The sequence below is a fragment of the Chiloscyllium plagiosum genome, chromosome 11 (assembly GCF_004010195.1).
Source record: "Chiloscyllium plagiosum isolate BGI_BamShark_2017 chromosome 11, ASM401019v2, whole genome shotgun sequence".
Taxonomy (NCBI): Eukaryota; Metazoa; Chordata; class Chondrichthyes; order Orectolobiformes; family Hemiscylliidae; genus Chiloscyllium; species Chiloscyllium plagiosum.
In genome coordinates this window covers 57,609,040-57,623,216 of record NC_057720.1, presented here as the reverse complement: position 1 = coordinate 57,623,216, position 14,177 = coordinate 57,609,040, and the positions used below count along the sequence as shown (strand labels likewise).

At 38.5% G+C, this 14,177-nt stretch overlaps 1 protein-coding gene across 6 annotated transcripts in view; it reads left to right on the top strand.

The window, feature by feature from the left end:
* dnajc6 (DnaJ (Hsp40) homolog, subfamily C, member 6) overlaps positions 1 to 14,177 on the top strand; it is a 140,367-nt gene that overhangs the window by 28,107 nt on the left and 98,083 nt on the right. For all 6 annotated transcript variants that reach the window (XM_043699437.1, XM_043699441.1, XM_043699439.1 and 3 more), the window contains one exon: positions 7,972 to 8,110. In XM_043699437.1, coding sequence (XP_043555372.1) covers positions 7,972 to 8,110 — 139 coding nt within the window. The remainder of the gene's footprint in view (positions 1 to 7,971; positions 8,111 to 14,177) is intronic.

Below are 14,177 nucleotides of genomic sequence, written 5' to 3'. Positions count from 1 at the left end.
CCTACCACAGATTTTAGGTTAACTGGTCTGTAATTACCTGGTTTCACTCTTTCACCCTTCTGAAAGAATGGAGTGCCATCAACAAATTTCAATCCAGGGGAATAAACTCCTGAATCTAGGAAACTCAAAGATTATGGTTAGGGCACTGGCAATGTACACTCCTAACTCATTTAACATTTATGGATTGAAACTAAAAGGTCCTGAGGATTTGTCACTTTGCAGTTTTATTAAATTCCCCATTATTGATGACTGACTTAAGCTAAAATTATTTAAACCATGTCCCTGATCCTGTTTTTTTTTTTGTTTGGACTTCTGACAAGCTATCCTCCTCTTCTGCTATGAATACTGCAGCAAAAATAATTTTTGAGCATGTCTCATGTCTGCTATTTCTCATGGTTATTGACAATATTCCCACACTCTCTTCTGTGCATATAATGTACACTTAACCAGCTGCATGCCATTTTAGATAACTTTTAACATCTCTTTATGGTCTGTGGAGCAGTGACCAATTAGCAATCAGCTACTTGTTGTCAACATAGTCATTTAGCATGGAGGTAAACCCTGCAATCCACACCGTGCATGTCAGACATAATCCTAAACTAAACCCAATCGCACCTCCCTCTGCTTAGTCTTTTCACCTTTAAGCCTTTCTCCTCTCATCTTAAATATATGCCCTGAGTCTTGAAATCCCTCCCACTAGGGAAAAGAGACCTGTTATTCATCTTATGTGCGCTATTCATGATTTTATAAACCTCTGCGGTCACACCCCAACCTCCTGTGCTCCAGTAATCAATATCCCAGCCTTTCCTAATAACTCAAACCCTTTTATTTATGGCAGCATCCTGGTAAATATCTTCTGTACCCTCTCCAGTTTAATAATATCCTTCCTATAACAGGGTGACCAAAACCGCACACAGTACTCCAGAAGAGGCCTCACCAATGTCCTGTAAAATCTCAACATGACGTCCCAATTTCTATACTCCAATGTCTGAGCAATGAAGGTAAATGTACTAAACGCTGTCTTAACCACCTTGTCTACATGTGATGCAAACTTAAAAGAATTATGTACCTAAACCACTAGGTGTCTCTGTTTTACAACACTATCCTAGCTCCAATGCGTAGGTAACCGGTTTTCACAGCTGCTTGAACAAGGGAAAAACAGGAATGGCACTGGCACTGTTACTTCCTGCTAAAAGCAAGATCTGTATTTTAGAACCTTAGAGTCACTGGGTGCTGAAAGTAGGCTGTATTTGGCTTGAAGCAGACCCAGCAATATTCTGCTGCTATCATAAAGAAATTAGCAGACATCGTTATGATGTACATCAATGATTTTCTGTGGAACTTGAGTAATATATGATAAATTCCTTTTATTTTATCAAAGGTTGGAAGTCAGGCTTCTAGAGCCTTTGAGCACGTAGGCTTTGACAGTAAGTAGAATGATTTGTAAGTAGTGTGACTTTGGCTCAGCAATCTTGTATAAGGTTTTGCTTGTGCCTAATAAGAGTCCAAGACCTCAAAGATGCTTTTGCATCCAGTAAAGATGCAGATCGGTTAAAAAGTTTGATGAGAGAGTTAAATTTTGTTACAGTTAAACCTAGATGATATAGATCTACAGTACCTTGTATCTCAAACTTTGTCTACTTTAAATAAAAAAAAGTTACTGGTTCCTAACCATATCATAATGTGAAAAGCTTTGTTCAGTATTGTAACAGGATATACCTGAGAATATGACAATAAATTAAGAGATGAGTGAATATTCATCTGATTTTATTTTCACTCTGCATTTTTTTTTTTGTACAAAGGTATTAAAATATCTGGTATCTTGACGCAGAGGTAGTGATGTGGCTGTGGTCAACAAAACCGAATCAGTAGTTCTATTGAAACACTCCCTACCAAATATCTTGCATATTCACTTCCGGAATAACAACCCCTGATATTTAATTGGTCAGTTTTTGCAGACCATTATCAGTGCAGTTGTGTAATTAGCAAGATGTAAAAGTACTAGCATTTGAACAGTTGCTATCTGAACAAGCATGATAAATTCCACTGATTCTAAATGATTGAACTCTGTCGAGTCCAGAAGACTGCACAGTGCCAATTTCAAGAGTGAGATGCTATTCCTCAAACGTCAGTTTCATTGACCTCTGCCTCTTATATACCAGTGTGAGATTATAATGGAGATTTAAAATGATAAGGAAGCAAAAGCTCAGGGTCAATGTTTGTATATGGAAGGCAAAACCAGTAAAACAGTTGTGATGGAAACTGAAAAGATGGAATGAAATCATTTTGGCAAGTGTGGTGGAAGGAAATGTCAAAGGAAGCTATGGGAATTGGTAGAATTTGGTAGATGTTGCTCAATAGCCATTCCCAGGAATAGAGATCAGGAGGTTGAGGAAGGGAAGAACCAGTGATGAATAATTTGGAAATAAGGAAATACAACTTTCATGTTTTCCAGTTTGGGGAGAATGGGAAATAGCAACCCCCAATTATCAATATATTGGGGAAAGAAATGAGGGAGGGGGCCAGAGTAGGAATGAAATATTATCCCAGAAAAAGACCAGTACAGCCAGGCCCATTTGTATTCCTGAAATAATTTTTTTTTTATTTGACTCACTCATTGCCTCCAAGGAGTCCTTCTTCAAACTAAGAACAAGTTCAAAAGAAACTCAGCAGGTCTGGCAACATCCATGGAGAGAGTAATAGAGTTAACCTTTCAAATCCTGTGTGACTCTTTAGAACTGAAGCCTTCCAAAGAAGTTATTGGATGTGAAATGTTAACTCTCCCCAGATGCTGCCAGACCTGCTGAGTTTCTACAACATTTTGTTTTCATCTCCGACTTCCAGCATCTGCGGTATTGTAACTTTTATTTTCTATGAACAAGTTCAGACAGGGGTTAGTGAATGAGTTGGTTGGGCCTCTGATCAAGAACAAAGTCAAGTGCTACCTGCCTACGGTATTTGAAGATGGAGAGGTTAGAGGAATATTCATGGTGAAAATGAAAATTATCGACCTGTTTATAAAATTGTCTTTGGTAGGCCAAATCTCTTGTGTCAGTAGAAAGTAGCACTTGTCCTTACATTAGCACATTCATTTTGAATTACTGAAATGGCTTGAGAAATTAATAGACTGGTGTCCATTTTGGTTTCCCAAAGTAGCTATGTTCACCTTAAGGAGCAGGATAATTGATCTTGAACTGCAGCTTTTTACCATTGATGAGTCAAAAAAAAATGCTGAATTACTTTCCTGCTAATGTAGTAAATGTGCATCAAATAATTCTTGATAATTGATTTGCATAATAATGACGTGTCCTGTTTCTATTAATTTGTGTTGAGTCCTCTAATTCTGCATTGTAGTTTTGATCTTGGTGGGGCATTGGCTGAAAGAATAAGTGACATCTGTCATTACCACACTATTTGAACTCGGGCACTTTGCTAAGTTCAGGGCATTTCAGAAATGCAAGTTATTGGCTAGGAGGCTGAGGGCTGACCTATATAGAGGTTTATAAAATCATGAGGGGCATGGATAGGATAAATAGACAAGGTCTTTTCCCTTGAGGTGGGGAAGTCCAAAACTAGAGGGCATAAGTTTAGGGTAAGAGAGGAAAGATATAAAAGGGACCTGAGGGGCAACTTTTTCACACAGAAGGTGGTGCATTTATGGAACAAGCTGCCAGAGGAAGTGCTGGAGGTTGGTACAATTGCAAAATTTAAAAGGCATCTGGATGGGTATCTGAATGGGAAGGGTTTAAAGAGATGGGTTTAGAAAGATATGGACCAAGTGCTGGCAAATGGGACTAGATTAATTTAGGATATTTGGTTGGCATGTCCAAGTTGGACCAAAGGGTCTGTTTCTCCCTGGTGCCTTGGTATATCTCTATGACTCTGACCTGTAGATAAAACTCTGCGTCCTTTTGGTTCCTTCTTCCCGCACTGAAATAAGAACCTGAAACATGGAGCATTGAGCCTGCTGCCTTATTAGCATTGTATACAGAGATTAATGTCTTAAAATTATTAAAACCAGATGAATTGCAATGAGTGTATATTCAAAAATTGAATATTGCATTTTCTGTGAAATGACATTATTAGATTGCTGTACACAAAGCAGCAACCTTGTCTAACCTCAACTTGTACTTATTTGCCAAAACGGAATGAACAAAATGAACTTGTAAAATATCTGTTCTTGCTGTTAGTTTTTTTTTAATTGGCACCCACTCCCTCTCTGACTGATGCTGAATAGCTGCAGTGTGCACCATCAGTTTTTAATTTAATGTAGAGGTGATGTTTCCACTAGTAGGAGAGAGTAGGACATGAGGGCACTGCCTTAGAGTGAAGGATTACCCTTTAGGGTTGAGAAGAAGAGGAATTTCTTCAGTCAGTGGTGAATCTGTGGAACCCATTGCCACAGAGGATGGTGGTGGCCAAGTCTGAGTGTAATTAAGACAGCAAGGTTTATGATTAGAAAGGGCATCAAAGGTTCTGGGGCGAAGTCAGGAGAATGGGGTAATGAAACATACCAGCCATGATCAAATGGCAGAGTAGTCTTGATGGGCTGAACGGCCTAATTCTGCTCCGATATCTTATGGTTTTACGATCTAAAAGATTTCATGCCACTATTTCAGAGAGGAACAGAAGGTTCTCCCTGGTGCCTTGGTCAGTTTTTAAACCTCTCCATCCGAAAACTACAATCTTGTTTGGTCGTATTATCGAACTGCTGATGAGGGGTGTTGTATGTAAACTCAGCATTCTATTTCTGACGTTAAGTGTGACTCCTCTTCAGAATGCTATACTGGGTGGGAAGCATTTTTGAATGTTCTGAAGTTGAAAGGTGCTATATACCTATGTAAACAGTAAAAATCTATACATATATAGAAGTGACATTATTTTGTTTTAAAAATTCCAGGTTCTGATTGAGCCACTTTAATTCCAAAGTTTAAATGCTCCCAGCAACTCAGATATGTGTTTTACGGGAAAGGTCTAAGGAAGGCACGGTGGCTCAGTGGTTAGCACTGCTGCCTCACAGCACCAGAGACCCGGGTTCAATTCCCACCTCGGGCAACTGTCTATGTGGAGTTTGCACATTCTCCCCATGTCTGCGTGGGTTTCCTCCCATGGTCCAAAAATGTGCAGATTAGGTGAAATTGGCCATGCTAAATTGCCTGTAGTGTTAGGTGAAGGGGTAAATGTAAGGGAATGCTTCGGAGGGTTGGTGTGGACTTGTTGGGCTGAAGGGCCTGTTTCCACATTGTAAGTAATCTAATACAGGGTCACTGGATCCAAAATGTTTCCTCTCCACAGATGCTGTCAGCCCTGCTGAACTTGTCCAACAATTTCTGTCTTTGGATCAGTATTTGCAGATTTTCCTTCCTCTGTTCACAATTGTCTTCATTGAATTAAAGTGTGGTGCTGGAGGGCTGGTGAATTTCTAGTGGCACCAATATTCAGGAAACGGAAGAGTGACAGACCAGGAAACTTCATGCCATCCAGCCTAATATTGATGGTTGGGGAATTATGGAAAAATGGTGTCTACAGCAAAAAAAAAGTTTAATTTGGCAAGATGTTGGTTAACGGACAGCATGGATTAATTGAAGGTAGATTCTGATTTAACTTGATTAAATCCTTTTAAGGTTACAGGATAGGTACCACACAGAAGTACCACACAGGAGGCTTGTTAAGTACAGGAAGGCCCACAGAATTAATAAGGGAATGAATAGTGGTAGGATGCTGAGTTGGTCCATTGACAAGAAGCAGACCGAGGTAACAAATCAATGTTTTTCATACTGGGATGTGCTTTGCAGTTGTCAATTTTGAGTTTCTTATTCTCTATCGTGTTTTTCTTCAATGTGTATTACCCATATTTGGCTGAAGAGGGAAGCAGTGTAAAGTTGGAAAATGATAAGAAACTTAACAACGTAGCAGTCATTAACATGGAGGACTATAAACTTCAAGATTTAACTGGACTTGTCTATCAAATGTGGAAAAATATAGAGATGCACTTTGGGAGGGCTCCTTTTTTAAGTGGCATGATTTTCTAAATTGTGGGTAAGCAGAATGTGGAGAAAGTGAGGTCTGCAGATGCCGAAGGTCAGAGTCGAGCAATCAGACCTGGCCCGAAATGGCAATTCTCCTGCTCTTCGGATGCTGCCTAACCTGCTGTGCTTTTCCAGCAACACACTCCTCTGGTAAGCAGAACGACCCTGGTGTCTATGTACACACAGGTTGAAGCTGGTATTTTATGTTCATAAATTAGCTAAAAAACATGGGTTTATAAAACCGAGGCATCAAATGTAAAAGCAAAGTGATCATGGAACCTGTTTTGTACAGAGGTCTCAGTTTGAGTGTTGTTGGCTGAATAATAATGATGTGAAGACCTTAGCAAGGGGGACAGGTGGAGTTTACAAGAAATTTGCTAACTGGATTGCTGATAATGATTTTGATTTAGAAGCTGTGTAAAAGTTGACTGTTCTCCTTAGAATAGAAAAAGCAATGTTAGTCTGATGTGGTTTTAAAAAAAAATGACAGTCATGGGAACTGATTCGTTGAGTTGAACTTGTACTTCATGAAGAAATGAGCAAAAAAACACAGGCTGTGGGACTAAGCATGACTGCTCTTTCCAAGAGCCAACACAAGCACAGCAGGCTGAATGACCTCCTTCTGTACTTCCTTCCTACTCTTCAACTCCATGAAATACTTGTATTTGAAATACAGTACCAGGAAATGTAGAAATAGTTCAACAATGTAAAAAGTCTGGTACTGTCATTTGAGAGAGTTTCTCATTTTTACCAAGAAGAAACCTTTTTGTCCAAACCTTAGGATCACAAGGTTTTTTATAATGTTGTGAACTTGTTTTGACTGAATAATTAACTATTTTAATGACTATTAAGTTTGAAGTATTGAATTGTCATGTCATTTGCAAAAAGCGTCATTTGATAACTTCTCAAGGAAACATTTGCTTTGAAGTGGAGGCCTAATTTTTTTGCTTTGGATGAATATTTCATCACTTTTTTTTTTCCAAACAAATATAAACATTGACGCAAGACCATTGACTTACTTTGGTTAATTACATCTAATTGATCATAGATTTATAACTATTGCTCGAGAATCAGAGTGGTACCCTTAGCATTTATATGGAAGTTACTAACCTTGATTGGGAGTAGTTGTATCTTGCAAAATTGATATCACAGGAACAAATCCAGTTTGCCATAAATTCATTTCATAAAGAAGTTCCAACCTCCAGGGAGAACCCTTTGTCTATTGGACTGGACTATATTTGAATACAAGTTCGTGAGGGGAAAGGATGTAACTATAATCCATTGCACCATCTGTTAGATCTCCAATGCGGTCAGTTTCAAATATGTTTGTTTAATAAACTGTATGCTTTAAATATGTTGGAAACTGATTGATAGATTATTGCGTAATTAGAGTAATTGCTTATGAGACATGGTGAGTCAATAGCGAGGAGTCCAAATCTCAAAAAGAACAACAATTTGAGATTTGGTGATCTTGCAATTCTATCTGGAAGTTCTGTACTACCGAATAAAGTAAATGTTTTCTATCTTTGTACTGGAGACTTTGTTTTTCCAGGTATTTGTGATTCCATATATATCTCAAATTTGACTCCGTCTTTTCAAAATTATTTTGCTCTTTCAACATCTTCTCTTATTCTTGAACATTTTTTTTGTGTGATTTTTGGCTTGACCTGTCATTGATCAATAATGCTTTAACTCGGAAATAGGCAAGTGACTTTCCACACATGCGATTGTTCAGCTTCCACACTTTGCTGAGCCATTTTTAGTTACCTTTCTAAAGCAATTTTTTTTTTGATTGCCTTTCAACACCAATTTCAATTTTTAACTGTTTTTTCCATATAATTACATCATTTTAACTTTTTTTATATATCTTTGACGTTGCCTGTCTTGCTGGAACTGGATTTTCAACTTAATCCTGTAAATAAACCATTTGCTGCTTTACTAGGCACCTCCTCTCCAGACATGGAACCTACATTTGGGGGAGGACTGCTGGACATGGTGAAAGGAGGAGCAGGACGACTTTTCAGCAACTTAAAGGACAACCTTAAAGACACCTCAACAAAGGTGATGCAATCTGTAGCGAGGTAAGCTGTTGCGAAATAAATTGCAGTAGAAATAAAAATAGCCTCATATAGTCTTCCTCCCTCATGTTTTTAAAATTTGCAACATAAGCTTATCTTGTTTTTTTTAATATATGGAAAATTTTCCTGTAATAACTATGTCTATTCATCTTCTAATGGAGTGTTTTGGGTTTTGATGCACATTCTTGGGTTTTCCAGTAAGTGGACATAATGACCTCCTATGATCCAGAGTGCATCTGTTTCCTGTATAGCACCTAGTTAACCATTATATGACCCATGAATCTCAACAAGGAACCCTATCTTTGTACATCAGCAATTGGAGCATGGTCACATGAAACTCCTCTCTTCTGGAATTGAGTAAACTTACATTTCTGGGAAGTCAGCATCTAAAGCAATGAACCAGCAAATTATCATTAAAATGGTTGAATGAATGATGAACTCCCAAGCAGTGGGCTATGGCATACAATTTCTTTTTATGAAGAACTGACCCTGATTGTAGATTCTAGTCTCAGAAGCTTATATTTATGTACACTATCAATTACCTTGGAAGTTAAATAGGTTTCAATATCTATTATATCTCATAACTATATGAGAACAAATCTAACATTACCAGGCACTCACTAGTTTATCAGAATTTGAAAATAGCAAAAAGATTTTATAATCTGTTTGTAGTGGCTCTGATAAAGTAAACAGTTACCTTCAATAACAGTTCTTTGGAAATATGGAATGTGAGATACAAATGAAATTTCTGTAGACAAAAATTTTATGGCCTTGAGCATTAGCTCTTTGCAATTTGTTTGTAACTCAGTATACAAATGGTATTTGCCTTCTCCAGTAATCTTTACTTGCACGCTACCTAATCTTGTGGATCTTTATATTATATTGTATTGTGGTTCATTCAAGTAAATTTGAGCTGTGCTACAAATGTATGACTTTAAGTCATTTACGTTTTGGGAGTGTTTTATTTTGGGTTAATGTGGAGAAATAAAAGGAGTCGGGTGACATGTTCTGTTTTCTGCACCATGCAACTTCGGATGGTTCATTTATCAGAGGCATTCCTCCAGGCTATTTCACTGAGAAGCATGTGTAATATGCTCCTGATTTGTCAGCAATGCTAGAAGAATTAGTTCTGATGGATCGTTAGTTGCTGAAGGTTTAGAAAGATGCTGACAATGTCAGGCTTTTATTTGGTTATACTTTTAACTGTTTATTTGCTATCAAGACAGAATGAAGTTGGCAGTCTACAGGTTAGCTAAACAGCATGTCTATCTAGATACAAGGCTGATGTTATTTACATTGCCATGGAGCTGGGCTTCTTGGAGGAAAAAGGTGCATAGGCAACCATTTTTATTTATTACAATTTTATTACAAGTTTCTTCTAAAAGGTGCTTCAGACTTTCACAGCCAGATTAATCTGCCAGGATCTGAGAGATTAAGGTGTTCCCATGGTTCACTGTGCAGCAACATAGGTGGGAGCTCACACTTGGTTTGAGAAGACCAAATTCATGAAGATTTATAATGAGGCTGAAGATGCACCTACCTTGAGCTAGTAGGTGAATAGCCATGAAAATCACTTGCTGTGAAAGATAGTTGATTGATAGGCTAACATTTACCAGAATGGAAACAAAAAGAATGGAAGGAATGCTCAGGAACTGAGAATTACTTTGGGAGATTTCAAAGTTTATTTGAGGAACAATGTACATTGAAACGTGGAGTGGGATTTTCAGTTGTTTAAAAGTAAAATGAGCAGTTCAGTTCATTAGTTGAAAGAAGAAGCTACAAAAGTGTAAAAATTATAAAACTTTAAATCCTATTGTGATCCTTACAGTCACTGGTAATCCTGATTTCTTTGTATAAGTTGAGTTTCTATGGAAACTGTACCAGCTGTATCACCAACGTGATGTTTTGTCTTTGCCAACACGATCTCAGAGGGTAGAAGACCTTGCTGTTCTTTTATCACTGCTCAGAACAGCATTTGGATACAGCCATAATGCTTTCAGCCTTCAGTTTGTGTTTTCCCAGTCTTCTGTGCATAAGAAATTCCTAGCGATTGGAGTTCCATTTTTCATGATTGTTCATTAGATTAGTGGAAGAGTTTCCAAGTGCATTTGTTTCTAAGCTTAAAGTCTGAAAGAACATTAGGAACTATAACACTGAATAGGACTATTTTGCTAGATAGAACCAACCATGTGATGAAATGAAAAGGCAGCATAGTGTTTCCTGAACAGTTAAGGTGTCCATTATATACATGAATGGAAGCCAGGTTGTAAGTTTTTTGCTTGCTGAGCCACTAGGTATGGTCTCAGATGTTTTGTCACCACGCAAGGTAACATCAGTGAGCCTCCGGTGAAGCGCTAGTGTTCTGTCCCACTTTCTATTTGTGTGTCTTGTTTTGTTAAGGTGGGTGATATCATTTCCAGTACTTTTTCTCAGAAGTTGGTAAGTTGGTCCAATTCAATGTGTTTATTGACGGAGTTCAGGTTTCAATGCCAGGCCTCCAGGAATTCCTGTGCATGTCTCTGTATAACCTGTCCTAGGATGAATGTGTTGTCCCGTCGAAGTGATATCCTTCTTCGTCTGTGTGTAAGGATACTAGTGATAACTGGTCATGTCTTTTGGTGGCTAGTTGTGCTAGTGTATCCTGGTGGCTAGTTTTCTGCCTATCTGTTGGATGTAGTGTTTCCTGCAGTCCTTGCAGGACTATGACAATTGATTTGCTGGTTGTTGGTACAGGGTCCTTTAGGTTCATTAGTAGCTGATTCAATGTGTTGGTAGGTTTGTGGGCTACCATGATGCCGAGAGGTTTGAGTAGTCTGGTAGTCATATCTGAGATGTCTTTGACATATGGTGGTGTGGCTAGTGTCTCTGGATGTGTTGTCATCTTCAAACAGCGACTAATGAACCTAAAGGGCCCTGTACCTAAAGGATCCTTACACACAAAGAAGGACATCACTTCGACTGGGACAACACCTCCATCCTAGGACAGGCTAAACGGAGACACCGGGGAATTCCTAGACGCCTGGCATTCATACCGGAACTCCATCAATAAAGACATCAAATTGGACCCCATTTATCAACCTCTGAAAAAATGTACTGGAAGTAATATCATTCACTCTAACAGACCAAGACATACAAATAGAAAGCAGGACAGAATGCCAGCACTTCAAAGGAGGCTCACTGATGATACCTAGCATGGTCACAAAACATCTGAGAACAAACCGATCAGCTCAGCGAGCAAATCTACAACCTGAGCTACAAATCTTCTCCAAATTGCATGAATGGAAGTGTTTACGAAGATGACAGACTATTTGAGGAGTGATTTGCTGGGATAGGATCCTTTTTCTAACTGAGTACAGAACTGCAGATTAACTAAAATGATCAAGCTGTACATAAGTCACATTAACTGACTTATAGCAGTGGATGTATATAACCCACTGTTGCTCTTCTGTCCATTAGGATCTTTATAAGTAATGCCACAGGAAGTATTAATCTATGAAATTATTCTGATGTATTTGATATTTTTTGAAAGGGAGATTAGCTTGCTGGTGATGCCATTGCATTTATTACATTGAAATAAAGGAAAGAACTGTGAATGTTGGAGATCTGAAAGCAGAGTTGACATTTAAAGTCTGAGGCTAGTTTAATGAGTCACCGGATTCGATGTCAACTCTGCTTTCTCTCCACAGATGCTGTCAGACCTGCAGAGTTTCACAACCAATTTGTTTTTGCTTTAATTACATTCATCCTTTGCCTTAATTTCATGTTCATTTCAGCGTTTTTTTAAAAACTAGGTATCAATGTTTCCTCTCTCTGAAGTGATCATTTCTAAGGCTCCGTTTTTTCAGGTGTTATCAGTTATCTGGTACTTTTGATTAAAGTCATTGATTTCTGTCTGACGCAGCCTGAATTTGGATGATGTACTATTGTTTCATGCACAAGCTTCCATGTCATATTTCTGTAAACTGAAAGCACTTGTGACAAAGCTGGAATGACTGGCAGGTTACTGTATGCAGTATCCTTCCAAATATTCCCTGTATAATGGTGAAGCACCAAAACATTTGCACACTGTTTCCTGGTTTATATGTTACTAAATAGATATTTTATAAATGTTCACAGAACCTAGAACTGTACAGTACAGGAATGGGCCCTTTAGTCCAGAATGTTGTGTTGATCATGACGCTAAATTAAACTAATCCCTTCTTCCTGCCTGTGGTCTATAGCCCTCCATTCCTTGCATATTCATGTTTTTGGGGTGGGGTGGGGGGAGAGGAGTTCACATTCTGATGACAAATTAGACAAAACTTTGTTAAATGTTTCATGAATCCAAGAAATCATTACACTGCTTTTGTATTTTCTTGATTGCTGCATCTGTATCACAGCTTTCAGCTTTTATCAAGGTCAAGGCGCCATCCTTATAGTATATGAGCTCTGTACTGAACACGGGCATGTTCATTATGTAGTCTTCTCATTGAAGTTCATCTGGCAAACTCTGTTTAACAGACTATATCTCCATATCCAGAGATGAGTGGATTGTTCACAATTGTTTCCACTCTGGGAGATCTGTATCATATCCTGCCTTTGGTGATACATTTCCAGAAAGATTGGGGATAGCAAACATCATTGACAGACATTTGTACCTCTCAAATGGTGTATACAATTACAGCCAGAAGACTACTGCTTTCATCCAACTTGCCAGTATTTATCATTCACATCTAGGGTAGTGAGGATCTCTGCCTTGGCAGGTTATGGCAAAACTGCATCCATGTTTGGTGTGTCATGACTATAAATCATAAACTCCTGATTACTAATGGGCTAATTGAACTTTAATTTCAATAATTTTTTTTAAATGAGGACTGATACAGCCAAAATGACTGACCAGATGTTAATTGACTGTCTGGAGAGATGAAGAGCTTATACCCGAAACACCGAATCTTTTGCTCCTTGGATCCTGCCTGACCAGATGTGCTTTTCCAGCACCACACTCTTTGACTTTGACTCTGATCTTTAGCATCTGCAGTCCTCGCCTTCTCCTGTTTGGAGAGAAACTCTAGAATGTCACATCTGCCCAGAATTGGGGAAGTGTGTAATAGGCAAAAAGGGAAGAGGTAACGAGAGGCTGACTATCCAAGTAGCAGGGAGCCATCTTTTGCAGACATTTTGTGCCTTAGCCTTCCAAGGTTATGTAGTGAAAGGTGAGCCTCAACTCTAGTTTCTGTGCGTTTTGTGGCCTGATAGTCTCATGTGTGGACTAGCTTACTGTGAAGATTACAGCTTTGAGAACAGCCATTAAATTCTGCTATTCTGAAGTGGAAAAGACCTATTTACTCACACTAAATATGTCAGTTGGCCATTGTTGAAAGGAACCAGGATGAAGGAATTTCAAACCGTCTGCAAAGCCAAGAATCTCAAATCACTTGTTCATCTACTAATGGTAATGCTACCAGTACATCTGCTAATGGCTGCAACGTTCTACTGGTTCACTCTTTACAAATCACTCAACCTGATCCAACTTGTATCTTTCTTTGATTTCGCTTCTTATTTTTGATCTGTGTGGGTATATGTTGCATTATTATTTCTCCTCCTGTTTAGGAGCTAAGAAATTACATTTTATTGTGAACTCCAGTCTGGTTAAATTGACTACTTTTTAAAATGTAAAATTGTTTGGTCCAGGAGGAAGGTAACTGCAGGTGAAGGGAAGCAATCCTTTTTAAATGAACTTTGTCACAAGGGGGTGATTGTGAATAAAGAAGGAAAGCCAGTTCATGCAGGAGTGTCACGACTTCTGAATCATATTTGGAAACATAATGAATTGAGGAATCTTTCACTGGTTGTAACAACATGGGATATTAAAATCTCCTTGTTCTTTTTGGAATTATGTGCATACTGGGTTTTTCAGGTCCTTTCACTGCTGCCAGGTTGTGAATCTGGTCTGTCAGAGTTTTTACTACTTTTTGATTACCTTTTTGTTTTCCAGCTGTTACGGAGTCACACAGCATGGAAACAGATTCTTCGGTCCAACCTGTCCATGCCGAATGTAATCCCAAACTAAACTAATCCCATCTGCCTCCTC